Source organism: Eleutherodactylus coqui, chromosome 1, assembly GCF_035609145.1.
Source record: "Eleutherodactylus coqui strain aEleCoq1 chromosome 1, aEleCoq1.hap1, whole genome shotgun sequence".
Lineage (NCBI taxonomy): Eukaryota > Metazoa > Chordata > Amphibia > Anura > Eleutherodactylidae > Eleutherodactylus > Eleutherodactylus coqui.
Genome location: NC_089837.1, coordinates 75,798,879 through 75,826,403, shown reverse-complemented (window position 1 = coordinate 75,826,403; position 27,525 = coordinate 75,798,879). Strand labels below are relative to the sequence as shown.

General features: G+C 46.4%; 1 protein-coding gene across 1 annotated transcript in view; it reads right to left on the bottom strand.

The window, feature by feature from the left end:
* ADAM17 (ADAM metallopeptidase domain 17) overlaps positions 1-27,525 on the bottom strand; it is a 64,018-nt gene that overhangs the window by 9,620 nt on the left and 26,873 nt on the right. The window contains exons 7-14 of the mRNA XM_066597421.1: positions 18,483-18,619; positions 16,704-16,790; positions 10,939-11,052; positions 8,721-8,865; positions 5,565-5,653; positions 3,524-3,676; positions 2,108-2,307; positions 1,106-1,209 (exon numbers count right to left, since the gene is read on the bottom strand). Coding sequence (XP_066453518.1) covers positions 1,106-1,209; positions 2,108-2,307; positions 3,524-3,676; positions 5,565-5,653; positions 8,721-8,865; positions 10,939-11,052; positions 16,704-16,790; positions 18,483-18,619 — 1,029 coding nt within the window. The remainder of the gene's footprint in view (positions 1-1,105; positions 1,210-2,107; positions 2,308-3,523; positions 3,677-5,564; positions 5,654-8,720; positions 8,866-10,938; positions 11,053-16,703; positions 16,791-18,482; positions 18,620-27,525) is intronic.

Sequence of the window (27,525 nt, the reverse complement as noted above, 5' to 3'; positions counted from 1 at the left end):
ACTGTCGTTATAGGAATATTAACTGCCCACACAATTTTAGTAATGGAATGGCCCAACCCTCTGGCATCCACCATTATGCCTTGTTCAAACTCCGATAATTAACACTGCCTTGCCGAGAGCACGCTGTCCAGTGTTCAACCTCACAAGATATCATCTCATAATGTATACAGGTGTGGTGCGTTCCCAAGCGATCAGCGGAGGTAATCCATTTATATACTGCTATCCCATGACTTTTGGCATGTCCATGTTAACTCCCTTTAACGTTCTTATCTGGGATACAGAATTGACAGATGGCTAAAGGAAATGCTATCATGCTAACACAAGCACAGAAGTCTCCAATAATGTGATGCAAAAATAAAGATTTTCTTTTTTACTTTTTCTCTATATCTAGGCTTCTAAAAATCAAGAGGTAGACAAATGCATACCATAAGGTCTGTAGCCATCCGTCAAAGAAGGAGGACATGTAGAGTATCTACGGGTCATATGATGCAATATAATAAATGAGGCAGCGCTGCAATAACAGACACAGCCCATAGGCAAAAACAGGGCGGTTTCCATGAAAAAAAGCAGACCCTGTTTTTTAGCCTCACAGAAGGAGAACAGAAGACAACAAATATTCTAAAGGAAGATAGCAAGTGATAAATGCCGTGGCTGAAAGACTCAGATTAAAGCGGTTGTCCAGTTATAAAATATTAATGGTCTATCCTTACAAAAGGCCATTAATAGCTATAATAGATCAGTGGGGGTCTGTCACCAGGTATCCCCAACAATCAGATGTTTGCTCGTGCATTGAACGGATTTCTGCAGGAAGCACACAGCTCCATTCCTACTGCCACTGCAGTGGCCAGGCTTTGTATTGCAGGCCATTCACTTCAATGGGAACTTTGCCTGTAATACCGCACCTGTCCACTACAGTTGTAAAGGCGCTGTGTGCTTCCTGCAGAAATCAGCTCAGTGCATGAAAGCATCAGCCCAATGAACAGATGATCAGCATAGGTCACAGACGGCAGACCCCCACTGATCTACTACTGATGACCTATTCTAAGGACAGGCCACCAATAGTTTACAACTGGACAACCCCTTTAATCTTTAATGCAGCACTAACCTGTGCAGTAGGACTCTCCTTTGCAGGTGGCATTTATAGCTTCCTGGCATTTCTTTTGTGCAGTTTCAAATTGGCAATTCTTGCAGCAAGGACTGTTCCGATCACTGGAATAATAGTGGATTTAAACAACATACTTTTAAGATTTAGTAACCTGCTAAAAAAAAAAAATCACACTATACGATATAGCAAAACATTGTGTAAACACAACTTGTAGCACACAGACGGTTCTGCAAAAGCCAGGAAGGGGGTCTCAGATAAGTTAAGATGCCTGTACATTCTAACCAGGGTGGCTCTCACAAGTTTACTGCAGAGTTCTCATGTAATGTGGACCTCTAATCTGAGAGTACACAGGACAATATATATGTGCAAAACATACACGGTGTTACACCAAGAACCTTTAATTCCCCTTATAATCTCCTCTTACACTATTGTATGCTCCTGAAGATTAAAAGGGGTTACCTAGGACTACAAAAAATGTTATGCTGTTTTTCAAAAAGTCACAGCACATCTGTCCATGGATTGAGTCTGGTATTGCAGTTTATTCCCATTCAACTGAATATTCGCAATACCAGACATAGCCCTTGGACTGAGAGAAAACCAGCAGACCCCGAATTTCTGGTCCTGGACAATAATGCCATTGTCTATGATAGGAAAACTGTCTCACTGGATACTGGTGAGTTACAAGGGACATGGATCGTTTTCTACAAAACAATGGAGGTCACAGGACCCCAGTTCTCCCAATAGGTGGGTGTACTAGAGGAAAATGTCCAATTACCAAACATTTGTGTACATCCTACAAATTTATGCTAAGTGCCATTTGCCAGAATACCCTTTAAAATGGTTTAATGACAAACTAGTTGACCTCCAGCAAATCTACTCATATGGATTTGAATCTTGTGAAATGGAGTTCAAAAGTGGACTTTGCACTATAAAGAGGGATGAATTCTCCAAATGGCCATTTCTCAAGCTACGACCTAATATAGTTGCCCGTTTTTGATTTACCTGCATTTTGCATTATTCTTAAACTTGCACTCAGAGGTACAGCAAGGGTCGTCATGTTGGTGCAGCAGGCCTGGGTCACAATCTTCCCCCTCATCCACCCTGGAGTTACCGCAGACCTTGTTGTTGCGCTCCTTGAAGCAGATAGAAGCCTTGCTCATCAGCGTGCGCAGGATTGACTCTCTGCTGCAAATGGAGAACATCTGATGGAGAGAAGCGGAAAGGAGTTCAATACCTACTTATACAGAGCATCAAACCCAAATCAACTTCAAATACTTTAAAGGTAACCTGTCACCTCTCTACAGCACTATATACTAAGTTATGGAGCTGTTGGGGGAGGTGACAGGAAGCCAGGTGATCTACATGTTATTTTTCAGATTCCCATGAGCGTGCTTTCCCATAGACTTGTATATAAAAAAAATATATATATATATACACCCTCCCTGGCTCCCCTGTCACCTTCCCCAACGGCACCATAATTTAGTTTAACCATACTCCTATCACTGTTAATGCTGTGTGATTAGAGGCTCCTCTTACAGTTATAATAGAGGAGATTACAGCTTATTCTTCTGTATAATTATGGTTTGTAATTTATTTGTGTGAATATAGACTACAGAGTATATAATCAGCATCCTCCCAGCAGGCAGAGATGGTACTAGCTATAGCTGATCACTTAATGCATCATAAGAGTGTAGCAGAATAGAGAGAAAGTGAGCAGGAGGAAATCTCAGCATCAAGATGGTATCTGACAAGTATTAGACAGGGGGCTGCACTGTATGGAAGTGACTGCAACATACATAATAGGCGTCCAGAGTGTGACAGGCAATCAGGTGAGGGGGAAGGGATGGCAAATCATGTTTTCACTAGAGCGGTCCTTTAAAAGGACTTGTCCCATACAAGCACTTACTGTACTAGAAAGCATCCATTGTATGTCTCTTGTCTTCTCCCATTGTGCACAGTGCAAAAATGCAGTGCAGCGTAAAAGGCAGAGCAAGGGCATATGTATCATAGAGGTAACTCATGTCGCTGCTATATGGCCGTTCTGCCCTTCTGCCCTGGGTGGCCAATGGGGGGAGGGGGGGCAATTTAATGTTTTAAGATAAGGCTCCCTTTCTTCAATGTAAGGCACCTTAAACTAACCCCTTCCAGTAGTGGATTCGTAACCAAAGATGACGGAGATCAGGAAGGGATAAGAGCTTTGTGTGTTTCAAGAGTTTACCACCTAGGTGGTTGTAAATAGGTGAGTTTTCGGAAATGGTCATTAACAAAATATAATATACAACAGTGAAATCATGAGGTCAACACGATATATATGTAAGACTGGAGGACACCACTGCCATACGACTTCTATGGTAGTCAGAGGTATGACGTGAGTACATGGAGCAGATGACCGAGTAATGTGTGAAGGATCATCTTTACCTTATTATTCTGATGGTCTCCACTCACAGCTATAGGGTACATCACAAATTTGCCCCCACGGTCTTCACTAGGTGCACAGTCTTCCATACTGTCAGGGTCGTGTTCAGATCCAAAGTTGTGACCCAGCTCATGAGTAGTTACCAGGTCAGCTTCCTGTAAAAAGACACAAAGTCACTCCGTGCTACAAATATTGGTTCATCCGCGGCCAAAACTCGGACCGGCAACCAACTGTATTCGTCAAAGCCACTATTAGACCATCTATCTGATGATTATCACTGGGGAATGATGTACAATACAGAGCAATGCTGTTGGTGGTGGTTGGTTGATAGCAGATATGGAGTTATGGGAGGTGAGCATTTTAGTGGTGCAGCTAGCAGGTGCGCTCTATAACATTAGGGTTGACTGGCTCGTAGACGTCGGGGTGCACTTTCCATAGTAAGTCTATGGAAAGCTCTTATTGCGGTACCCGCAGCCGGATTATCACCGCGGCAAACACAATAAACTATCACCCCTGGACAGGCAGCCTTAGAGCTTCCTGTTCAGCTATGCAGTTAGCGAGCTGAAGACTAATTCCTCAGCATCCCTCTGCATAGCTAAATAGGGGGTTTTCTACAAAAAACAATGTACAGAACACTCTGATAAAACCTATTGCAAAAAAGCTTAGAATCAACTATTATGAACATTTTCTAAAAAATAAATAATTAAAGATTAATTTACATAAAAGTGCAAAAGTCCCTTTAACCCCTTCCCACTGCGGGGTATATATTGTGGCCTGCAGCGTCGGGGTTTGTATGAAGGAAGATCGCGTGGCGATCTCCCATCATACGCCGCTACGCGCGGCTGTTTCTTACAGTCGACACCCGGCGGCAACAGCTCTGATCAGCCGCGTGGCTGATCAAAGCTGTTAACCCTTTGAACGATGCTGTCAGTTCTGACAGCGGCAATAAAATCCCCCCAAACACGGGTGTCATGGCAGCCGGGGGCCTTCTGAAAGGCCTCAGAGCTGTCATGGCAGAATGCCCATCAAGCCGTCCCTGTGGGGTGGCTTGATAACTGCCTGCCCGATCGCAATATGATGTAATGCTGTGGCATTACATCATACTGCAGGAGCAATAAAAGCAAAGCATTGCAAGTTGCTGTCCCCTAGGGGGGCTAAAAAAAAGGTAAAACGTAAAAACTAGATTAATAAAGTTTTACCAATTGTAAAAAAAAAAAGAAAAGAAATAAAAGTTTAGATCACCTCTCTTTTGCCATATTTCTAATAAAAGAATCAAAATCATAAAACAATAAGTACATATTTAGCATCGCTGCGTCCATAAAAGTCCGATCTATCAAAATAACGCATTATTTCCCCCGCACAATGAATGTCGTCAGAAAAAAAAATTAATGAAAGCCTGTCTCCAAGCAAAAGTGATCAAAAAGTCGTATGTATTCCAAATTGGTACCAACAGAAACTGCAGGACGTCCCGTTAAAAAATTAGCCCTCGCACAACTAAGTCGACGGAAAAATAAAAGGGTTATTGTGTGCAGAAGTTGGCGGCAGAAAGTAATAAAAAAAATTTTGTCCTTGAAAAAAAATAAATGATGTACAGCAAAAAAAACCCTATATGTTTGATATTGTAGGAATCGTGCTGACCCATAGAATAAAGTTATCACGTCATTTCTGTTGCAGTTTGTGCGCCGTAGAAACAAGACGCACCAAAAGATGGCAGAATTGGTTTTTTTTTCCATTTTACCTAACTTTTTAAAAGTTTTTCATAATATGTACATTAAATAGTACCACGGAAAACTACAACTTGTCCTGCAAAAAACAAGCCCTCATACAGCGACGCCGATGGATAAATAAAGGAGCTACGATTTTTTTTAAAAGAATGGAGGAAAAAACGTAAGTGGAAAAAAAAGGGCTGCGTCCTTAAGGGGTTAAGTGAACTTCAGAAAAAGTATTAAAACGTGCAATTATCATACATGTCCCAATATACCTTTAAGATATTTACTATTCTATTGCTACTATGAATTTATGCGGAGAAGCTTCCGGTTCTACCTTGGTCAGGATGGTTTTCCCGTAGTTTTTCGTACTTGTTAAACCAGTGTTCAGGTAAATGGCTTTCTGAGATGACTCACTTCTGTAAGCTGTCCGGGGATAAAGAGAGATGCAGTCATGTCACAGGGGACATTTCAGTTAGAGCAGAATGCAGAAACAAAAGTCACCGACATCAACTTAGTTTGCGAGGACCAGAAGAGAATCCTCCTGAGACGAACTATGAAAACGAAACAAGGACGGCAGCATCTCCTGCGTAAATAAGACGTCTAACACTTAGGAACGGTACAAACCTACTACAAAGGAGGAAGGCCAGACACTGACAGCAGGTGATATGCCAGAATAAAGGGCATTTCCTATTTTCTTAAACTAGTTGTGTCAAAACCACAAAATTAAGATATGATCCAATAAACCAATAAACCACGTAATAGAAGTTTGTGGATGAAGAACAACGTATACAAACCTACAAAAACGGCAATACAGAAAAACGAACACACACACACATTGAAGACTGGCGTTTAGAGATGAGTGAACATACTCTGGTCGAGCTTGATGCTCGTTCGAGTATTAGCATACTCGATGGTGCTCGTTACCGGAACGAGCATCAAGCCGCGTTCGATCCCGCCCCAGTTTTTGGCTCCTCCCCACTGTGACGTGCCTGTTTTGGCCCCTCCCGTCACGATGCAGCGTGCGTCAATGGCAAATTTTTTGTCTGGGAGGGAGGGAGAGAGAGAGGGAGGGAGAGAGGGAGAGAGGGAGAGGGAGAGGGGGGGGGAGAGGGAGAGGGAGAGGGGGGGGGAGAGGGAGAGGGAGAGGGGGGGGGAGAGGGAGAGGGAGAGGGGGGGGGAGAGGGAGAGGGAGAGGGGGGGGAGAGGGAGAGGGAGAGGGGGGGGGGAGAGGGAGAGGGAGAGGGGGGGGAGAGGGAGAGGGAGAGGGGGGGGGAGAGGGAGAGGGAGAGGGGGGGGGAGAGGGAGAGGGAGAGGGGGGGGGGAGAGGGAGAGGGGGGGGGGAGAGGGAGAGGGGGGGGGGAGAGGGAGAGAGGGGGGGGAGAGGGAGAGAGGGGGGGGGGAGAGGGAGAGAGAGGGAGAGAGGGGGGGGAGGGAGAGAGGGGGGGGGGGGGGGGGAGAGGGAGAGAGGGGGGGGGGGGAGAGGGGGGGAGAGGGGGAGAGGGAGGGAGAGGGAGGGAGGGGGGGGAGAGGGAGAGAGGGGGGGAGAGGGGGGGGGGAGGGGGAGAGAGGGGGGGGGGAGAGGGAGAGGGGGGAGAGAGGGGGGGGGAGAGGGAGAGAGGGGGGGAGGGAGAGGGGGGGGGGGGGGGGGGGGGGAGGGAGAGAGGGGGGGGGGGGAGAGGGAGAGAGGGGGGGGGGGGGGGAGAGGGGGAGAGGGAGGGAGAGGGAGGGAGGGGGGGGAGAGGGAGAGAGGGGGGGAGAGGGGGGGGAGGGGGAGAGAGGGGGGGGGGGGGGGGAGAGGGAGAGGGGGGAGAGAGGGGGGGGGGGAGAGGGAGAGAGGGGGGGAGAGGGAGAGAGGGGGGGAGAGGGAGAGAGGGGGGGGGAGAGGGAGGGGAGAGGGAGAGAGGGGGGGAGAGGGAGAGAGGGGGGGAGAGGGGGGGGAGGGGGAGAGAGGGGGGGGGGAGAGGGGGGAGAGAGGGGGGGGGGGGAGAGGGAGAGAGGGGGGAGAGGGAGAGAGGGGGGGGGGAGAGGGAGGGGAGAGAGGGGGGGAGAGGGGGGGGGGGGGGAGAGGGAGAGGGGGGGGGAGGGAGAGAGGGGGGGGGAGGGAGAGAGGGGGGGAGAGGGAGAGAGGGGGGGAGAGGGAGAGAGGGGGGGAGAGGGAGAGAGGGGGGGGGAGAGGGAGGGAGAGGGAGGGAGGGGGGGAGAGGGAGGAGGGAGAGGGAGAGAGGGGGGGGAGAGGGAGAGAGGGGGGAGAGGGAGAGAGGGGGGGGAGAGGGAGGGGGGGAGAGGGAGAGGAGGGAGAGGGGGGGGAGAGGGAGAGGGGGAGAGGGAGAGAGGGGGGAGAGGGAGAGAGGGGGGGAGAGGGGGAGGGGGGAGAGGGAGGGGAGAGGGAGAGAGGGGGGAGAGGGGGGGAGAGGGGGAGAGGGGGAGAGGGAGGGAGAGGGGGAGAGGGGGGAGAGGGAGGAGGGAGAGGGGGGAGAGGGAGGAGAGGGAGGAGGGAGAGGGGGGGAGAGGGAGAGGGGGGGGAGAGGGAGAGGGGGGGAGAGGGAGAGAGGGGGGGAGAGGGAGAGAGGGGGGGAGAGGGAGAGAGGGGGGGAGAGGGAGAGAGGGGGGGGGGGGGGGAGGGAGAGAGGGGGGAGAGGGAGAGAGGGGGGAGAGGGAGAGAGGGGGGGGGGAGAGGGAGGGAGAGGGGGGAGAGGGAGAGGAGGGAGAGGGGGGGGAGAGGGAGAGGGGGGGGAGAGGGAGAGAGGGGGGAGAGGGAGAGAGGGGGGGAGAGGGGGAGGGGGGAGAGGGAGGGGAGAGGGAGAGGGAGAGAGGGGGGAGAGGGGGAGAGGGGGGGAGAGGGGGAGAGGGGGGAGAGGGAGGAGGGAGAGGGGGGAGAGGGAGGAGGGAGAGGGGGGGAGAGGGAGAGAGGGGGGAGAGGGAGAGAGGGGGGAGAGGGAGAGAGGGGGAGAGAGGGGAGAGAGGGGGGGAGAGGGAGGGAGAGAGAGAGTGGGGGGAGAGAGAGTGGGGGGAGAGAGAGTGGGGGGAGAGAGAGTGGGGGGAGAGAGAGTGGGGGGAGAGAGAGTGGGGGGAGAGAGAGTGGGGGGAGAGAGAGTGGGGGGACAGAGAGTGGGAGGAGAGGGAGAGAGTGAGAAAGAAAAAAAAAAGCTCGGCACCCGGCATCCCACATACAAAAATGTATGAGTCTCCCATTGTAGTAAATGGGGTTCGTTACTCGAGTAGAACTCTCGAATTTTACGAAAAGCTCGACTCGAATAACGCAGACCTGAGCATTTGGGTGCTCGCTCATCTCTACTGGCGTATCAAACAGCGATCTTAATATGATCCATGCTGGTAAACAACCCTCTTCATACATCAGGCAAATCGTCTTGACAAGCCTCTCCCACGTTAACCAAGGTGTACATTTAAAAACTAAAAATCACAATTCTTGCACAAATTTTTTTTAAGCCAATCAAGCTTTATTAAATTTTCCCCATTGACTGTCGCTCACCTTTAGGACAGATTCCACCATGGGTATTTGGCTTGTGGGATCCAACATAAGCGAGTCCTAGAGTCCCCATGTCAAAGTCCTGATAGGTGAAGAGATGAGCCAGGCAGACAGTTGATGCCTTTTCGGATATGTCATGGCTGAATTGCTGCAGACAAGAAATTCCCACTAATGACCTTCTAGACAAGTTCAGATAAGACTTTGTGCACACAGCAGGAAGAACGATGAAAAGCTCAACAGTAACGCATACAAACCCTAATACTACACAATACCATAAGCCACAAAGACATTCTGTAGTTGTATCTTCAGCTTTGTTTCTGGTGAGCAGCTAGTTAAGCCTATGTTCACACCTCATACATGTACTCCCTATTAGCTGCGAGGTCTGTATGTAGCAGGCCAGGAAGCAGAGCCCGCATGGCACACATGGCTAGTCACCCGTCCGATCACCATTCACGCCAATCGCAGCTGTTAACCTAATGGCATTTCCGACAGTGGCATTTACACACCTCATATTTCCATGAGATCATTGGCGGCCCTTTGAAAGCCCTCAGGACTGCCATGTATTTTTGCATATTAAGACGAGCCTGTGACCTGTCTTAATAGAGTGACGGCTGAAATATTCTCACCAAAGTATTGCAGTATATGGTATAAGCAATCAAACTATCGCAAGTTCAAGTCCCCATAAGGACCAAAGAACAAAAAAATGAATGAAACAAGTTTCCATTATTGTAAGAAATTGAGGATATTAAAAAGTTTTTAAAAAGCCTTTTCTCATACTTCTAGTGAATTTAAAAAAACAACATATATTTGGTATTGACATGTCCATTAAAGGGGTTGTCCCGTGAAAGCAAGTGGGGGTATACACTTCTGTATGGCCATATTAATGCACTTTGTAATGTACATTGTGCATTAATTATGAGCCATACAGAAGTTATTCACTTACCTGTTCCGTTGCTAGCGTCCTCGTCTCCATGGTGCCGTCTAATTTTCAGCGTCTAATCGCCCAATTAGACGCGCTTGCGCAGTCCGGTCTTCTCCGTTTTGAATGGGGCTGCTCGTGCTGGAGAGCTGCCCTCGTAGCTCCGCCCCGTCACGTGTGCCGATTCCAGCCAATCAGGAGGCTGGAATCGGCAATGGACCGCACAGAAGCCCTGCGGTCCACCGAGGGTGAAGATCCCGGCGTCCATCTTCACAAGGTAAGTAAGAAGTCACCGGAGCGCGGGGATTCGGGTAAGTACTGTGCGGTTTTTTTTTTAGCCCCTGCATCGGGTTTGTCTCGCGCCGAACGGGGGGGCCATTGAAAAAAAAAAAAAAACGTTTCGGCGCGGGACAACCCCTTTAATGTCTGATCTATCAAAATAAAACATTAATAACACATCATGAAAATTGACAGACAAAAAAAATACACAATACCAGAATTGCGCTTTTTTGTCATCCTTTCTCCAAGAAAAAATGTAATAAAAGGCTATCAAAAAGTCATAAGTACTTCAAAATGGTACTAATAGAAACCATATGTAGGCCCTACCCTGAAAATCAGCCCTAGCTACACTAGATGGAAAACAAAAGCAATACTCACCTTACAGGTGCCGTAGGGGCCTCGGTTGCTGGTCTCTGGCACTGCTCCAGCCTTCCCCTGCACTGACAATCATCTATTGCTGTAAGCCAGGTTTGAGAACCCCGCCTTCAGTAATAGATTGCTGTGATTGGATCTCGGCGCTGGCTTGATGCCCAATCACAGCCATTCATTGACTGTGCTTAGTCAATCAGAGCTCGCCGGCTCTGATTGGTTCTCGGCGCTGGCTCAGCCTCCACAATCACCCGACGTAATCCCAACTGAGATGGCTTGGGATGAGTGAAGGAAAAAGCAGCCAATAAGTGCTCACCAATTCTGGGAACTTAAGACTGTTGGAAAACCACTTTAGACAACTACCTCTTGAAGCTGACTGAAAGAATGCCAAGAGTGAGCAAAGCTGCCATCAAAGCAAAAAAGGGTGTTGCTTTGAAGAATATAAAATCTAAAAAAACAAAAAAAAAACATTCTGGTGAACACTTTTTTGTTTACTACTTAAATTCACGTGTTCCTTCATAGTTTTCAATATGAATCAATGCAGGAAAAAAGTGTGTCCAAACTTTTGACCAGTATTGTCCATGAACATGATTTCACTCCCTATACAAAGTGCAATACAGGCATATTCTACATCTGTCCGCTTTGCCCTCTCACCTCCAGCAGCTGCTTCACATCCCAAGCATCTTTGTTCTCATTCGGGTAATTCTTCGCCATGTTGTAGTGCAGTTTGGAGCCGGTCACATTCTCGGGCTCCTTGTGAACGATGATCTGTATAAGAAGGACAAGAAGTCATATGGACGTATAACCTAAATCTACAAGTTGGTACAGGAGTCTCATTATGTCACGTGGCTGCTTATGTCCCTATTGGACAGAGTGTCTTCATCGTAAAAAAAACCCAATGCCTTTCCTCGTACGTTCTGGTCTCTCCAGCAGGTTTTCCGCATGCTCACTACATACTCCAGATTGCTCAGCTTTGTGCTTCTGCCCCGTCTTAATGTCTGCTCATCTTGTCTCTTCCTAGGAATATTGTCATTTCGTCACCTCGTGATCCCAGCCTTCTGCTCACTAGCTCATTCCTTTGTGCCAAGAACTTCACCCATTTGTGTGTGCCATCTGTGCCCAAATACTGCTACTGTAGTCCCTGAACAAACACCGCATGGTGCAGCAGACAGTAATCATCATAAACTATTAACGTTGATAATCGCTACGCCATTATCGAACAACCGGTGCAGCAACATAGTAATAATGGTGGCTCTAAATTATCCCTGCTGAGATCTCTGAAGACACCAGACAACACATTCAGGGATGGAAAAAAAAATATTCTGGGAACCCGTGAAGCTTCTTCTGGCATCAATGAATAAAAGCTGCAATAGGGCACGTGCCATTTATAATACTGGCATCGCCTTATTGTCATTTGGCCCTTTTGGCCCCCTCAGACACATATGCCATCCATACGCTCCTATGCAAAAACATTTATACTGTTCATAGTCAACTACGCTTTTCTATACAGTAAAAAGGTATACCGTCATATATACTCTTTTGGTCTATATCAAATGAATGGCGCCCAAAGGATTCATTTAGCATAAGGTTTTCCCGATGTATACGCTAATGTATAGGGCTTAAATGGGTAGTACTTGGTGATCAGTGGGGGTTTTACCGGAGATCTTGAGAACAAGGTTCCCAGTTTCCCCTCTGCATGTCAATACGGTGTCGCTTCTTCCCCAGCAGTCAATATGAACCTAGAGCTGGACGAGCATATGTAGATGGCGCTCCATTCATTTCAATAGCGCTATTGGAAGTACCTGAGCACTTGCTGCTTGGCTAACTCCGCAAAACCCACTATAAGTGTGTGACCAGCGCTCCATTCAGTCTCCTCCTGACCACAGGTGGTGCAGTAAGGACGACAAAGAACACAAGACCACCATACTCAGGATCCGTCTGCAAGTTTTACCCTATTTAATTAGACCTTTAATTAACGTGATGTGAAAAGGGCCTTATAGAAATCTTGCAGAAAACACAGGAGTGAAAGGGGCACAACTTTTTAGCTATGGATCCCACTAGCTTAAAATGACAAACAGAATGGTACTTACCCGTCCTTTGCCGCTGGAATCCAGCGATGTTTCCCCAAAGTCCTCCCGGTGATAGTTATGGAAGAGGATGTCAGGGGAAGTCACCTGACCGTTGCAGCCAATCAGAGTCCACAACATAACCACCTGTTTTCCGGGCATCTGTGCTCCCATCCTAGGCGCCATGTTGTCAGGAGTTCAGAAAGGAGATGTTGCAGCGATCAGAGGACTTCTGTTGACATCACCTAACACAGTAATCACCAGGACGACTGTGGGGCAACAGCGCTGGATCCCCGTGGCAGAGGATGGGTAAGTACTACTCTGTTATTTTAAGACAGTTGAAGCTAATGCAAAAAATGTTGTTGGGTAAGTGGATGACCCTTTAATATTTGGCACTGAACCCTTCACCTTTCCAGAGGGTGGAGATGAGCATTCCTACTGCAGACAGACCGTCGGTGAATGACCGTCGCTACTGTCAGATGTAGGAGAGGGACTAGGGTACAAAGTATTAGTAAGACTGTTAAAGATTGCAAAAAATTGGTCAGATCATTACAAATAATTGCTATACTTAACGCCATAAACCAACCCATACAAAGAAAAGCTATCAGTCTGTATGGGGTAAGCAGGATCGAAGACTTTCTGTGCTGGCAGTATTTATACAGCTTTTTACATGAAAACACTAAAACAAAATCATAGAAAACTATAGATCACTAAACAGTATAAGACATCTGTAGTACAGGAGATCAGATTGATCTGCTTTAACCGCTTCACGACCGCCCACTGTAAATTTACGTAGCTGCTGGTTGGGCTCTGTGCAGCAGCGATGTAAATTTATATTCTTTACTGATTGGGCGATCGTGTCCTCCTGAACCAGTTGCTACCATCAGCCTGTAGTTCAGATAAAATCATGAGTACCCGATTGGTTCAAGTCCCAATGACATCATCAGAGTAATAGCGTGGCGCTGCCTGGGGACGTCTGTTGTAGCAACAAACTTTCCAGGCGATTCATTGCTGTAAATGTCTTACCCTCCCACACTCCGTGTGAGATGAGAGGAGAGAGAAGCTGAAAGTATTATTACTTTAAATTAACCACACAACCCCTTCTATTGCAACAACCGATACTATTTACTTAGTATTGGCGATTGTATAGAGTAGGGTTCATTCTCAATAATTCGCCTACAAATAAAATTGTTCAAAAATAGCAGATTTCCATCAAAATCGGTAGCATATTAAAATCTGAATTGGCACAGAGATTCCACGCAGGGATGAAGTCTGTGGCAAATCCATGTCAAAATCTAGATTTTAGAGCGGATTTAAAATAACCAATAATAAATATGTATATAAATTAAATATACAAATTCTAAAATTATATTCCAACATTAATAAAGTCCCCTAAATCTCTCAGAAACATAATTTTTTTCAAATGTGCTTCCAAAATAAAAAAACTAGACAAAAAATTTTGTACAAATCCATTTACATATTCGACATACTAAAGTTGAAAATTTGAAAAACGAGTTTTTAAAAGCCTTCCTCAATTTTGGTGTCTTTTAATAAATCTATGCAAATCTACTTTTATACATTATGTGGCGAAAAAAACAATGTCAGGAATAGAGATGAGCGAGCATACTCGCTAAGGACAATTACTCGATCAAGCATTGTCCTTAGCGAGTATCTGCCCGCTCGGAAGAAAAGGTTCGGCTGCCAGCGTGGGTGAGAGGTGAGTTGCGGCAGTGAGCAGGGGGGGCGGGGGGGAGAGAGGGAGAGAGAGAGAGAGAGAGATATCTCCCCTCTGTTCCTCCCCGCTCTCCCTCGCCGTCGGCAGCCAAATCTTTTCTTCCGAGCGGGCAGGTACTCGCTAAGGACAATGCTCGATCGAGTAATTGCCCTTAGCGAGTATGCTTGCTCATCTCTAGTCAGGAATATTTGGATGTGTGAAAGCGTTACAGTTCTTCTTTATTAAAGTGACACATGCCAGAGTTCCTAAATTGGGCACAAACAGACATGGCCTTGAAGCGGTTAAAATGTACAGCCATGATGAAAAAAATTGCTGAAGGTAAATCCTATAAAAGAAGGAAGAGAACGGCATGCCCCAATTCCTCTGCAGTATATCCATCAGGCATGTCAGTGTTCTGAATTCTCCAAGAAGAGATGAAGTCTTCGCTGCACCGAGCAAAAGGATCATTAGTCGTCCATTAATTATTAAATAGGATTCCCAGCAACAAAGATTCCACTTCCTCCAATACGGCATGAGCAAAAGTAATGGGGCGGTGAGACAGGACATCACAGCTGGTGTATGACTGAAAGAGACATCATGTAGCTGGATGCGAGAAAAACCCCCAAGTGTATAAAGGAAAGATCCCCGCAGATGAGCCCCCGCTGCCCCCGGGCTCAGGGGGGGATTGATTTTCATAGAAAAGCATATACGCAGAAATACTCAATATGCAATGGAGGATGTGGAAGTGTAAGTCCAAATATCATCCTGTAATACCTATAGACATAGCACCTGAAAAGTCTTAAAGGGGTAGTCCATGATAAGGAGAGCATGGCTGCTTTATTCCAGGGACAGCATCACTCTGGCCCATTGACTGTGCCTGGTATTGCAGCATGGCTCCATTGGAGTAATTGGGCTTGAGCCGCAATATTGAACACAACCTGTAGAAGACTGTGCCGTTATGGGGAAAAGCAGCCATGTTACTCTAATCCTGCACAAGGCCTCTAACAATCCACTATGTGTCGGAAGCAGCAGATTGAGGCCCCCTAATAGCAGGTCTGGGAGAAGGGAGGGATATTAGTGACGGTTACATTAACCTACTGCAGATTTGTGTCTGAAGTTCATACCATACTTAACAGTAAGGCCTTAGTCAGACGGGCGTTTTTAGCCGCGATTTGCGCATGCGTCCGGCGATTTTTTAAAACCATTGCTTTGCAATGGTATCGGACACATGAGCGCTTTTTATGCGCTCGTCCGATAAATTATAGAACAAAAAAAAATAAAATCGCAGATCGCACCTATCTGCGATCTGCGATTCCTGTTCTCTTCTGTATATGCGCTCAATGGGGCCGGCGGCAGCAGCGCCGACCCCATTGAGAACATATAGAAGACAAATCATTCTTCTCTGCCACAGCTGTAACAGCTGTGGCAGAGAAGAACGATGTTTGCCCATTGAATTCAATGGAGTGGCAATACAGCCGCTCCATTGAAAGCAATGGGCTGCCGGCGTGCACGGGGTGAATTGTCGGGAAGGGGTTAAATATATAAGCCCTTCCCTGCAATTCATCCTAAAATGTGTTAAAATAAAAAAAAATTGTATACTCACCTTTCCGCTGCAGCCGGAGTCCAGCCGCGGCCGCTGTCAGTTCTCCTGAACTGCTTCTTGGCACTAATCAGCCGGCGGGGCTTTAAAATCCCCGCCTGCTGAATGATCTGCCTCTGATTGGTCACAGCCCTGACCAATCAGAGGCTGAAAACACTCACACACCCATTCATGAATTCATGAATGGGTGAGTGACTGCTGCCTCTCAGCGCTGAGCCAATCAGGGGCAGGTCTGACTCACATCCATTCATGAATTCATGAATGGGTGTGAGTGAGGCATGCCTCTGATTGGCTCAGCGCTGAGCCAATCAGGGGGCAGGTCTGACTCACACCCCCTTCACACCCACTGCAGGACGGCCACGCGGAGCTCCGGCTGCCGGCAGAAGGTGAGTATACAATTTTTTTTTATTTTAACACATTTTAGGATGGATTGCAGGGAAGGGCTTATATATTTAAGCCCTTACCGACAATTCATCCCGGGCTCGCCCGCAGCGCATTGCTTTCAATGGAGACGGCTGTATTGCAATGCGCTGGACACCCTTTTAAGTGTTACGCGTACAGCAGAGTCGTATGTGTGGAGCTTGCACAGAGGTAAACACTGTGTGTCACATCTGTATGGCACCATATTATAGAGATATTCTCTCCTAGAAGCAATGCTGTAAAAGGAGAGTGCCTCTATAATATTACATGCCATAATGACATCAGAGGCTTACAGGAAGGCCTCACAGATGTCTACAAGTGCTAGATTATAGCCCATATAATTCGAAACGAGTGGTTGTGTGTATGAGGCCTTGAGGAGCATTCTCACCGTGTTTCTGACTATGTTCCTGGGTTCCATCTAAATCCCTGTAAACAAGATTCAGAGAGAACCCCGAATGGAACCATAGACTTTCACCTGTAAAATGGAAACCATTGAGGTTTCTGTCTATTTTTGAGAATAGAATAGCACAGACTACACGATTCCATCCTCCAAAATAATCTACAAGAAACGAGAAATGTTATCATTATAGATTACTTACCACTGCTAAAAACAACATACCTGTTCTATCTGGACTCCGTATCCCTTCCACTGAGAGTCCCATGATGTGTTCCTGTATATGTCATCCACTCGGTCAATGAGTTCAATCTATAAATCAAAAATTAGCATTAGTGAATCATCTTGGTAAAAACGGAAATACAGACGTCTCATAAAACTAATCACACTGTAAAACCTTTCTTTACAGCAAAAAGGACTTAATTAAAAGAGGTTTTGAAAGTCTATTGATGACCTTATCCCCAGGTCATCTGCCGCGTGAGATCCTCACTGATCACCTTATCCACTGACCCACTGTCAATGCAGTGGAGCCGGGTGTCCACATCGTGGTTTGAGTCTGAAGTGAAGTAGAAAGCTTAAAGAGGTTGTCCCGCGCCGAAACGGGTTTTTTTTTTTTTTCAACCCCCCCCCCCCCCCCCCCCCCCCGTTCGGCGCGAGACAACCCCGATGCAGGGACTTAAAAAAAAAACAGCACAGCGCTTACCTGAATCCCCGCGCTCCGGTGACTTCTATACTTACCGGTGAAGATGGCCGCCGGGATCTTCTTCCTCCGTGGACCGCAGCTCTTCTGTGCGGTCCATTGCCGATTCCAGCCTCCTGATTGGCTGGAATCGGCACGTGACGGGGCGGAGCTACACGGAGCCGGCATCCTGCACGAGAGGCTCCATTGAAGAAAGCAGAAGACCCGGACTGCACAAGCGCGGCTAATTTGGCCATCGGAGGCCGAAAATTAGTCGGCTCCATGGAGACGAGGACGCCAGCAACGGAGCAGGTAAGTATAAAACTTTTGATAACTTCTGTATGGCTCATAATTAATGCACAATGTACATTACAAAGTGCATTAATATGGCCATACAGAAGTGTATAGACCCACTTGCTGCTGCGGGACAACCCCTTTAACTCTAGAGATGAGCGAGTATACTCGCTAAGGCACATTACTCGAGCGAGTAGTGCCTTAGCCGAGTATCTCCCCGCTCGTCTCTAAAGATTCGGGGGCTGGCACGGGCGACAGGTGAGTTGCGGGGGGGAGCGAGGGAGAGAAAGACCTCCCCTCCGTCTCTCCCCGCTCTCCCCCGCCGCGCCCCCGAATCTTTAGAGACGAGCGGGGAGATACTCCGCTAAGGCACTACTTACTCGAGTAATGTGCCTTAGTGAGTATACTCGCTCATCTCTACTTAACGCCAATTGAAATCCGTGTGAGCAACGGCTTCTATTACACTTCTAGCTCAACCCCGATACGGACGTCTGGCATGGATGCACTAACAGTGGGCTGCATCAGCTGATCGTCGGGGATCCGGAGTGGTGGACCCCCATTAATCATCAAGAGCAAATGCCCAGAAAACCTCTTTGTAGGTAAATCAGTCTCAAAGGGATTTTGGAGTTCCTCTTTAAATCTCAATAGCATAACATACTTTTTATACACCAAAGTAGGGAATTCTGGGTTAATAGGAGGGGGTGCTAGTTAGGATATACCGGTCTCTTGACCAGAGTGGGGACAGATTATAAAAAGCAGCTCTCATGCTGAAGGACCAGTTTTATATTATGGGCATCTACTGATGTAAATGGATACTGTGTAATGCTGAATTTCACCTGCAGAGGCACTGCAAGGAAACTAAACTCCTTCCACCAGGTTCCCATTTAAATTACAGCTGCTCCTGGGGGTCCCAATAGATGAATACTTTGTGATCTGCTGATTAGGACTCTTCTAAGAAGTAACGATTGTACAGAATCCTCTTAAAACTGAGTAATCTGACATATTCTTTTTAATGAATGTAGGCCCCTTACCAAATAATTGATGGTTGTACTCTCTTCCTTGCGTCCCATGTACTTGTAGAAGCGATGATCTGCCACCACGAGCATTTTACACGTGTTCTTACTGGCATCTGGGGAAGGTTTTTGCCTTTTCTCCCGGTGGAAATGTTCTGTATGCAAAAAATATGGAAACAATTATTAATAAGTAGGGCTTCCTCATTTACATATACACAAGCGACTTGGATGACATTTTTTGGCTTGCAAGAACACATCCATATTACAGCATCATACAGGCGTTGTATAGCGATTGGATCTAGCCATGTAAAATCTGAGCAGTCCTTTCCAAAGTGGAGCAGCGACTATATAATTTGTGATTGTGCTAGTTCGGATAGATCCTTTTCTCTACCCTTCTTGAGTTGACGGCTACACATGATATGGTTAATGCCAATGCAGGACTATACTTTGTCAGGCACGGAAGTACATGACAGTTGTCCCAGCGATACTCACTCCTGCACTTTCACACGGGAGCGAGTATCACTCAGTGAATAGAGAAGAAGCAGGTCGGAGATCGCTTCAGCCTCCCATCTCCATTCACAGGAAACAGGCAGTCGCTCATAGATGAACGACGGCCTGGTCACACGGGCCGATCCACGGCAGAATTCATCTCTTCTCAATGGAGGGCGTGACTGTCGTGGAAACCAAATCGGTTCCTCTGATTTCACAGTTTGCTGCAAATTGATTGTCAGAGAAAACGTGCGCGTAAAGACTGCTTCAAAGTCAATGTGCTTCTGGTTTATGTCAGGAAGTAACACAACTTTTACAGACAAAGCATTGCATCCGAAAAGAGGAGTGTACAGAAGGGTAATCGTATTCACACCAGATTAGTTACATACATACACAAAATGATGTAACAGTAGAAATACATACTCAAAGTCATACGAACTCAGGATAGGTTCTAATTTCTCAGGATTAATATATGTTAACGCCTTAAAGTGTGTCTTACTATTAAAACATGCGATTTCTAAGAAACAAGGAGAAACAAAACTCGTACTGTGATCGTTAGCCTAAAAATGCAAAAAGTATGTACGGGCAGCTTCTCTTATCAGTGTAGGGAGCCCGAAATCATTCCCAGGCCAGTTTACCCCTGAGAACGATGCGTAGGAGGGTATACAAGTGTAAAATATTAATATGTTAAAGGGGTTCTGTCATTAAAAAGCAAAAATTCTATACTTACCTATTCCTTCCCCGTCAGTCTACTTACCTCATCTTCTGCTGTCTGATTCTTCTGCTTCCTGTGATGTTCCCTACATTCACAGGCATGTCTCCTTCCTGCCGGCAATGTTCACTACATCACTAAATCACAGTCTGGTAGGGAATGCCGAGCTATTGCAGAGACTGTCTCTGCAATAGATCAGCACTCCTTTCTAAGCAGTGAATGCTATGCCACCGGGACAAGACCTTCATGAAGAAGAATGAGAGGAATGCTAGCTTCATAACAAGAAGAGAATCCAGACAGCTTGCGGTGAGCACGGAGGACTGGTTAAGATCACTGAGAGGATGTGGTAAGGAGTCTGCCTGTGGAGGAATAGGAGAGCATAGAATTTTTTTTGTAATGACAAAACCCCTTTAACCATTTGCCTGCTGCTTATACTAACAGAAGGACTATATAATGTGTATATATATATGGGCGTGTTAGCATAGGCTGTTGTTAGAAACACAGAAATTGCATAGAAAGATTTCTGCATAAAAATACGAGAAAAATCATTTTTGAGCAGACTTTCTGCTGCTTTAGAGTGTCCGCTGCAGATATTCCGCAGCAAATTAACCCCATGGGGACCCAACCTTACTGTATATGCAAATATAAGGCCTCCTTCCCACGAGCGTGACGGGGTCCGCCGCGTAATATTACGCAGTGAAGCCCGTCACGGCGCCCCCCAGAGCCCCTATACTTACCTGCGGGAGATAGCGTGAAATCGCTTCCCCGCCCACCACCGCCGCGTCACCGCCCGTCACCGCCCACCACCGCCGCGTCACCGGCCGTGTCACGTGCACGGCCGGCCGTGTCACGTGACGCGGCCGGCCGCGTCATTTGGCGTCATATGACGCGCGGCGGTGGGCGGGAAAGCGTTTTTTCACGCTATCTCCCGCTGGTTACAGCGGGAGATAGCGTGAACGGACGGCTTCCATTGACTGCAATGGAAGCCGTCAGTGCGTACAGCCCGTCCTCACCCGCAGAAAATAGAGCATGCTGCGGGTGAGGACGGGAGAAATCGCGGTGCGTAATTCCGCGCTGGAATTACGCATCGTGAGCATTGTGCTATTAGGTTCAATAGAACCTAATAGCTGCGGGCAACGCAGCGGATTTTCGCCGCGAATTACGCAGCGGAAATCCGTTCGTGGGAAGGAGGCCTAAGGGATGGTTCCATGATAGAAAGTGATGGCATTCAGCCATGAAATGCCATCACCGATTGACTGGAGGTGTCTAATTGATGGGATGACTGCGATCCTCAGAATGACGAAGTTGGGGTGCTGGTTTAGCATGGCTACCGTTTCATAGATTTGCCTTGCATAGAGATGCTCCTGGCCACCCACCAACAAAAAGGAATAGGGGTGGATTTCCACAGAACAATATTGGACATATTTACAGAGGTCAAAATATTATTTCTCAACTAGTTATGGGGCGTGAGGTTCTTTGGCGATTTGCATTTGTAATTTCGTTCCATCCCCAACACACACTCATTGGTTGCCAAGTCCACGGAACGCCCATAAGTACATGCAAGTGAACCCTCGCTGCTGCGGTCTTCTGGTGTCCCCGTAAGAGCCCGTCATGTACAGCCATTCTCTAAGACACTGTAGTTTACAAGCAGGAATACTACAAGTAAATTATTGGAATACCACTTACGTAATTTCCTATTTGTATAAATTCTCCATGACTGAAATGAAATAGAACAGTCATTACTTTAAAACAAGCAACTAGAATATAAGATGCGTTTCGGCCGTACGAGAAAACCTCCCGCATAAGATAGTGTACAGGTAATCTGGCGGAGACTGTGCAGACGCACTTGTGTAATATCTGGCAGATGTGTATCCAGTAGCAGACACTAGCTTACAGCCCCCCTCCTGTGATGCAGGATAGTTTGCTGCCCAATTTATAAACTACGGGTTACACGTCAAAGCCATAAAAGCTTATGTAATAAAGCCAATATATCCCTGTTAACTACAAGGTCTGAATGACACATCCTCGTCAGACCTCCTCTGTGACTCATACGACGCACCGAGTCATCTGAACTGCGAAGACCTTTGACTAAAACAATAAAGCTACTTTCAAACTATTAGGGAACTGCATTACTAGTGATTTGCCTAGAATACGTCACTAGAATCACTACGTTATTAGTAGGTGGAATTCAAATAGGGTGTTATTACACCAGCAATATCGGGCACTTGCCATTTCCAATTACCACGCTGCACCTGGATTTTCAATTGCGTCAAGTTGCAAGTCCAGAGTGAGCTTGCAATTGTTGGTAAAACGTTAGTATAAGGCCGGTCTTACTTACGACCACATAATAGCATGCTAAGGGTGCTTTAATATAGGCCAGAATTAGCCAGCAATACGCTACAAAACCCGCAGCAGAATTCCGCACCAAAATCTGCCGGTCTTTCTGTAAGTATTGATGTGGAATTGCTAGCAGCTCTAAGCCAATTTCCATTCTGCATCAAAATCCACAGGTAGTCCTGGTGCAGAATTCTCCGTGTGTTGTAGTGCATATTGCAGCCTAATGTTGCCCATGTGGAAGTACACTGATAGAGTAGGGCAATAGTTAGAACACAAAATTCTCTGCAACTGCCCTGGGCAAACAGTCAATAGGATACAGATGGGATTTATGATGGAGGGCAAGTTACATACACGTGCAATATACAACTTGCTGCTTCATTGAAGTAACACACTTTTAAGTGGCATTCACTTTCACCCCCCCCCCCCAACCCACACACACACACACCTTAAAAAAAAAAAAAAAGCACGAATGAAGTTAAAACACCATCAAATAAAAGGCAGTCTATAATGCCTTTCACAATTCCCTATTGACCTACAGCTAACATCTGTCTGCAGCATTTTTCTCAGCAAAACCCTCACTAAAAACCTGGCATACTTTCCAAAAAACACTGTGCGGAACCATTCTTAAACCCATAGAGACCAAACCCAGTAAATATAGAATGCTTGGTCCTGGACAGCACATGTACGGTGCAGGATTAAAGCCTCTGCTCCTGCATTCAAGCAGGAGCAGTTTGGGTCCTCAACTGTCAGACACAGCCAAAGACCCAGAGGTGAAGGGAGAAGCAGTTTTTAACTGCTTCTGCCTTCTCCTTAGCCGGTTATATAGCGCTCAATGAGGGCTATGTCCTAAAAAGTGAAAGTATTATTTCCATTATGCAACCCGGCGATCACGTGACTGCCAGGTGCTCTCCTTCAACCAACCTCACTTCTCAAATAAAAAGGGGGGGGGGGGGGGGGGGAGTCAGTAAAAGAAGAAAAAAAAACTTATAAAAAAAAAAAATAGCCCTATGTGTCATTGAAAAAAAAAAAAAAAACACACAGAAAAAAAAAAATTCATTTTGGTAGGTAAAAGGGGGAATAAAATTGGGCAGTAAAACCACCCTGTGGGTTAAACCCCTAAAATGTGTCTGGTCTTTAGGGCCAAAACAGCCGGTCCTTAAGGGGTTAAGGTGTGGTTCAGCTGTATAATTTAGAATTTGCAAAATGCCTTACATTCACAGGAGGCCGGGGAAGGAGGAGTTGCAGGCGAGTCACAGTCATGCACAACCTGCATTGAACCCTATGCTGGAAAAGTCGCTTACGATTTGTGATCTGTGACCAAACAAGCAGGCATTGGATTTTGGGTCACGTTTGCATCACATCTTGTATAGTAACACATTCACAGTCACGTCACATTACAACCTTGCGATCTTGGTTTTGTGTGTCTAAAGTCTCAGCGTAGCCCTAGGGAAATCACAGCTGCTTACAAAAACAGCAAGACTAGGGCTTTCGTCACGCGATGCCAAGATCATACGGTCATGCGGGACACTGCAAGTAATGAATGTGAATGAGATCACGTTACTACATGCAAAGTGATGCATCGCCACCATAGTGCAAAATCCAAACAGCTTGGAGTTTTGGTCACAGATTGTGAGTGACTTATCCAACATACAGTTCCATGGGAGCCACATGTTAACTTACAGCATGCACAGAGAAGTTGTCATGGTGGTCTGGGCATGGATAGATAGGTAAAGAGAAAGCAGATGACTTGTGATCACTGGAGGTAACTGCACTTTAAACACTATCACTGGAAATATGTATGCAGTGGTATTTTATATATATATTTATATTTTTTCCAGCGAAAAGGGGGGATGTTTTGTGCTTTGATCATTTAAGACCCTAGCAACACCCTTGGGTGCTAGTGCTCAAATCGACGGATCACTTACAGGCAGGCCATGAAGGGAAATTACACCGAGTTGGCCCAATCTACACTTTTGCACAGGACCATAAGCCTTTAAACGATGGTGTGAGGCAGAGAAGATTCATGCTGCACTTTGTAGTGGATTTCCAGTAAAAGCCCAACACTTAAGGCTTCAGCGATAAATGAATAATCAGGTAAATGAAGCACATTACTCTGCATTACCTGCCATATTTTTCTGACATGCATTTACAAAGGGAAGTGTTTTCAGGAGCATTAGTGAAGCAGCGCATTACTGAATCTCCCTGGCTCGTTTCCATAACACATATTCTTCAAAGATCTTTGCACGCCCACAGACTATCTGTGAGGCTCACCGCCATCTGGCCCACGGCAACTGCAGAGTGCTCCATATTGTAGAAAGCTACGGAATGAGTCTAATGTAGCCTTAAAGGCTTCATTCCCATGACACAAAGCGATGGCAGATTGCAAGGATGTGCTACTAATTTCCTATTCAGGAGGTCCGACTGTCCCGACACCTACCAATCCTCTGAACAGAGGGGCCACAGCGCTGGCTTAGTACTGGTGACCACACCACACTGACGAATAATTCCACACATTACAAGAATGAGTCCTTTTCTGGTAGTCCGAAAGAAGAAAAACGTCAGGAGAGCAATACATTCATTGACCTATTTTCCCTAGTAATGTGCTCCAGTGATAACTGCCTGACTGCAGAGCTTCCGCCCTGAAAAGGGCGGCCACTTCAGGAAAACTGTCCACTGTTATGGACCTAATAAAGCCCTCTTGAGCAAATGTTATCAAGTAATCAGATTATAAACTCCCATCACATGTCTGATATCTGAAGGTCAATGAGTAAAATGGCTTGTCTGACATTTTTTGCACGTTGATGCACGGATGAAAAAGAGAATAAAGGTTGCAAAAAATATTATATGGTTGGATTTAACCGCTGCAAGATTGCTTCTGAAACGGTCACGGCTATAGGAGTCACTCTAGCACAGCGGCTACATAAACGTATAGTTTTAGAAATAATGGTCTAGAAAAAACATCTAGAAGTTTCTAGAAATCACTGACAGAATAAGAGACAAGTAGGAGGTCACCTCATTTTATGGACGTGATCAGTTTTGGCAGACGGAATGACCACAGCAGTCAGACAGTGTATATACATGTCATCCACATTACTGATCCATCATGGACATCTTCCTGTTGTGGTCACAGCTGTATAGACTACATGAAGGAATGAGCTCACCATGCAAACCGTAGAACAGGAGCACTGGGGAAGAATAGGACTCCGGTATTTCAAGTAAGTCTCTATCCACCCTTGACTTGACAAGTTTCTATTAATTCTGCCCTTCTTAGTAAATTCCGTCCCGAGAAGAGATGATGGCGATCAACAGAAGTACCATTATAGAGCCCACACCGGCTGAAGCCAGGATTTCCCACAAAGGTCTACCGGTCAAGCATGTGTCAAAAAGGAGCACTAGCTCTATGGGCAAGTTAGGCTGCTTTAACCCTTTCCAATCCAATTTTGGATTCAGGGTTTCCTAAAAACCAAAAAAGGCGGGAAAACACAGTCCTAATATAATAACCATGTGGAAATGAGTGCAAAGCAACAAAAAGAATCTTTGTTGTAAAATCTCTTTAACGAGCTTAAACTGATGATCTCGGTTAGAACAGGAAGCTGAAGGTTATTTTGAGATTCCATGATGAATATATTACTATAGAAGGAAATGAAGGACACCGGTAAAGACTTCCGACTACTAAACAAAGTTATTTTAATCATGTTTTCATGAATATATTTCCTCTTTCCTGGAAAGGTCGCACTGTAAATTAAAAATGGCCACTGCGTTAGGAGCCGCCATCTGGGGGGTCAGTCCGCCGGTCTCATATTTTTGGCAGCAAGACTAGAGCAGCCAAAAATACTGGAACTGTGACTGAGCCCAATAAAATCAAAAGAGAGATCAGTCAGTGTCAGTTTGGATCTGTATGAACATGGAACCATCGAAGAGCCACGACTTCCGCTCTAAACAGAAGTCACGACGCAAGTGTAACAAGTCCATTCACAGGCACTATCTTTTCTGCCGTTTTGTATCGTTTCTGCAGATATCACGTTCACGCATCTAAAAACCAGGCTACGGCCTCATGTCCACGGACGGAGCGAGCTACACCCACAGATTTCCCTCGCGGGAGTACCGCATTCAAAACCGCGAGTGCCCGCTAGCGATCGGGTCATTCCACTGCAGAAATCCCAAGGTCTCCATTAATACTGTATACCTGCGTTATTCCGCTGCAGGAAACACGACAGTAATCAGTCCGTGGGAATTAACCCTCAGAGAGGGGGAGCACTTCGCGAACAGTAATAGAATTACAGAAGTTCTGGGCAGAGCCAAGTTTGGATTTTTGAGCCAAGCTTTGATTATGGAGTTAACCATTACAGCTGAAATCGGGATTTATGTTGCACTGGATCTACTAGATGTTGGGTCTCAAGGAAAGGATTTACAAAATGAAATTAAAAGGAAACCTGTCCAGTCCCTTCAGCTACCGTGGCTGCAGGCAGGGTATAGCAAAAGACAAGCTGATTTCAGCGGTCTGTCACTAAGTGGTGTAAAGGTTTTGTCGAACTTCCTTTTGAAAGCTCCGTCCGAGACGGGACCAATGATGCTCATATATAGGGCAGGTGCAGCAGTGAATATTATATATTATACACACACACGCACAAATATATATACATACATATTATATATATATATATATATATATATATATATATATATATATATACACACACACACACACACACACACATTTATTTAACATCACTGAACTCTGCTCAGGTTAGCGCTGCAAACTTTCAAAAGTTTCATAAAACTCTGGCACCAACTTGTGTAAGTGAGACTGCTGAAATCGGCATGATCATCACTACACTGTGCCGCTTACAGCCAGGATAGCATTAGGGATCAGACACGTTCTCTTTAACCCCTTGCTGACCAGCTCACATAAATACATGGTATTTAGCAGTAGTGTGCAGAGCAGCCGTGTATTTACAGTCCTCCTTTCCCCACTGATCATGGGCTTCCAGCTTCTGGAAAATTTCAATTATGGCTGTAATTAACAGCTTCTGTCCGGGTACCGATTGGTTCAGGTCCTGATAAGAGCACATGGATCAGAAGACATCAGGCTCGGCGGCTCCCTGCAGCACAAGCTGTACAGTAAGTAACTTCGGAGCAGACACAGTCAGGTCCTCATGTGAAGGCACAAGCGGAGGATTTCCTACAGTTCCTGGCTGTCACACAGAAGCCCCAAACACAATGCTTGTACGAGTATCGAAGAGGACGAACTTGTTCCTCATTCAGCTGGTCGCAAAGGAATCCCCGTGACATCAGTAATGACATCACAGGGTTTCCGTCTGCATACCATATCAGGCATGCAGAGAAGATGCATCCTGTCTGCATGATCACTGCTAACAGTGTCTGACTTCAATGGGAGCGAAGCTTTCCTATTACACTTCCGGCTCTGACCACCGATGCAGACATCCGGCTGCGCTGCACTGACAGCCGGCAGGAGGATCAGCCAATCAGCAGGGATCTTGGGCGGCGATCCCCACTGATCAA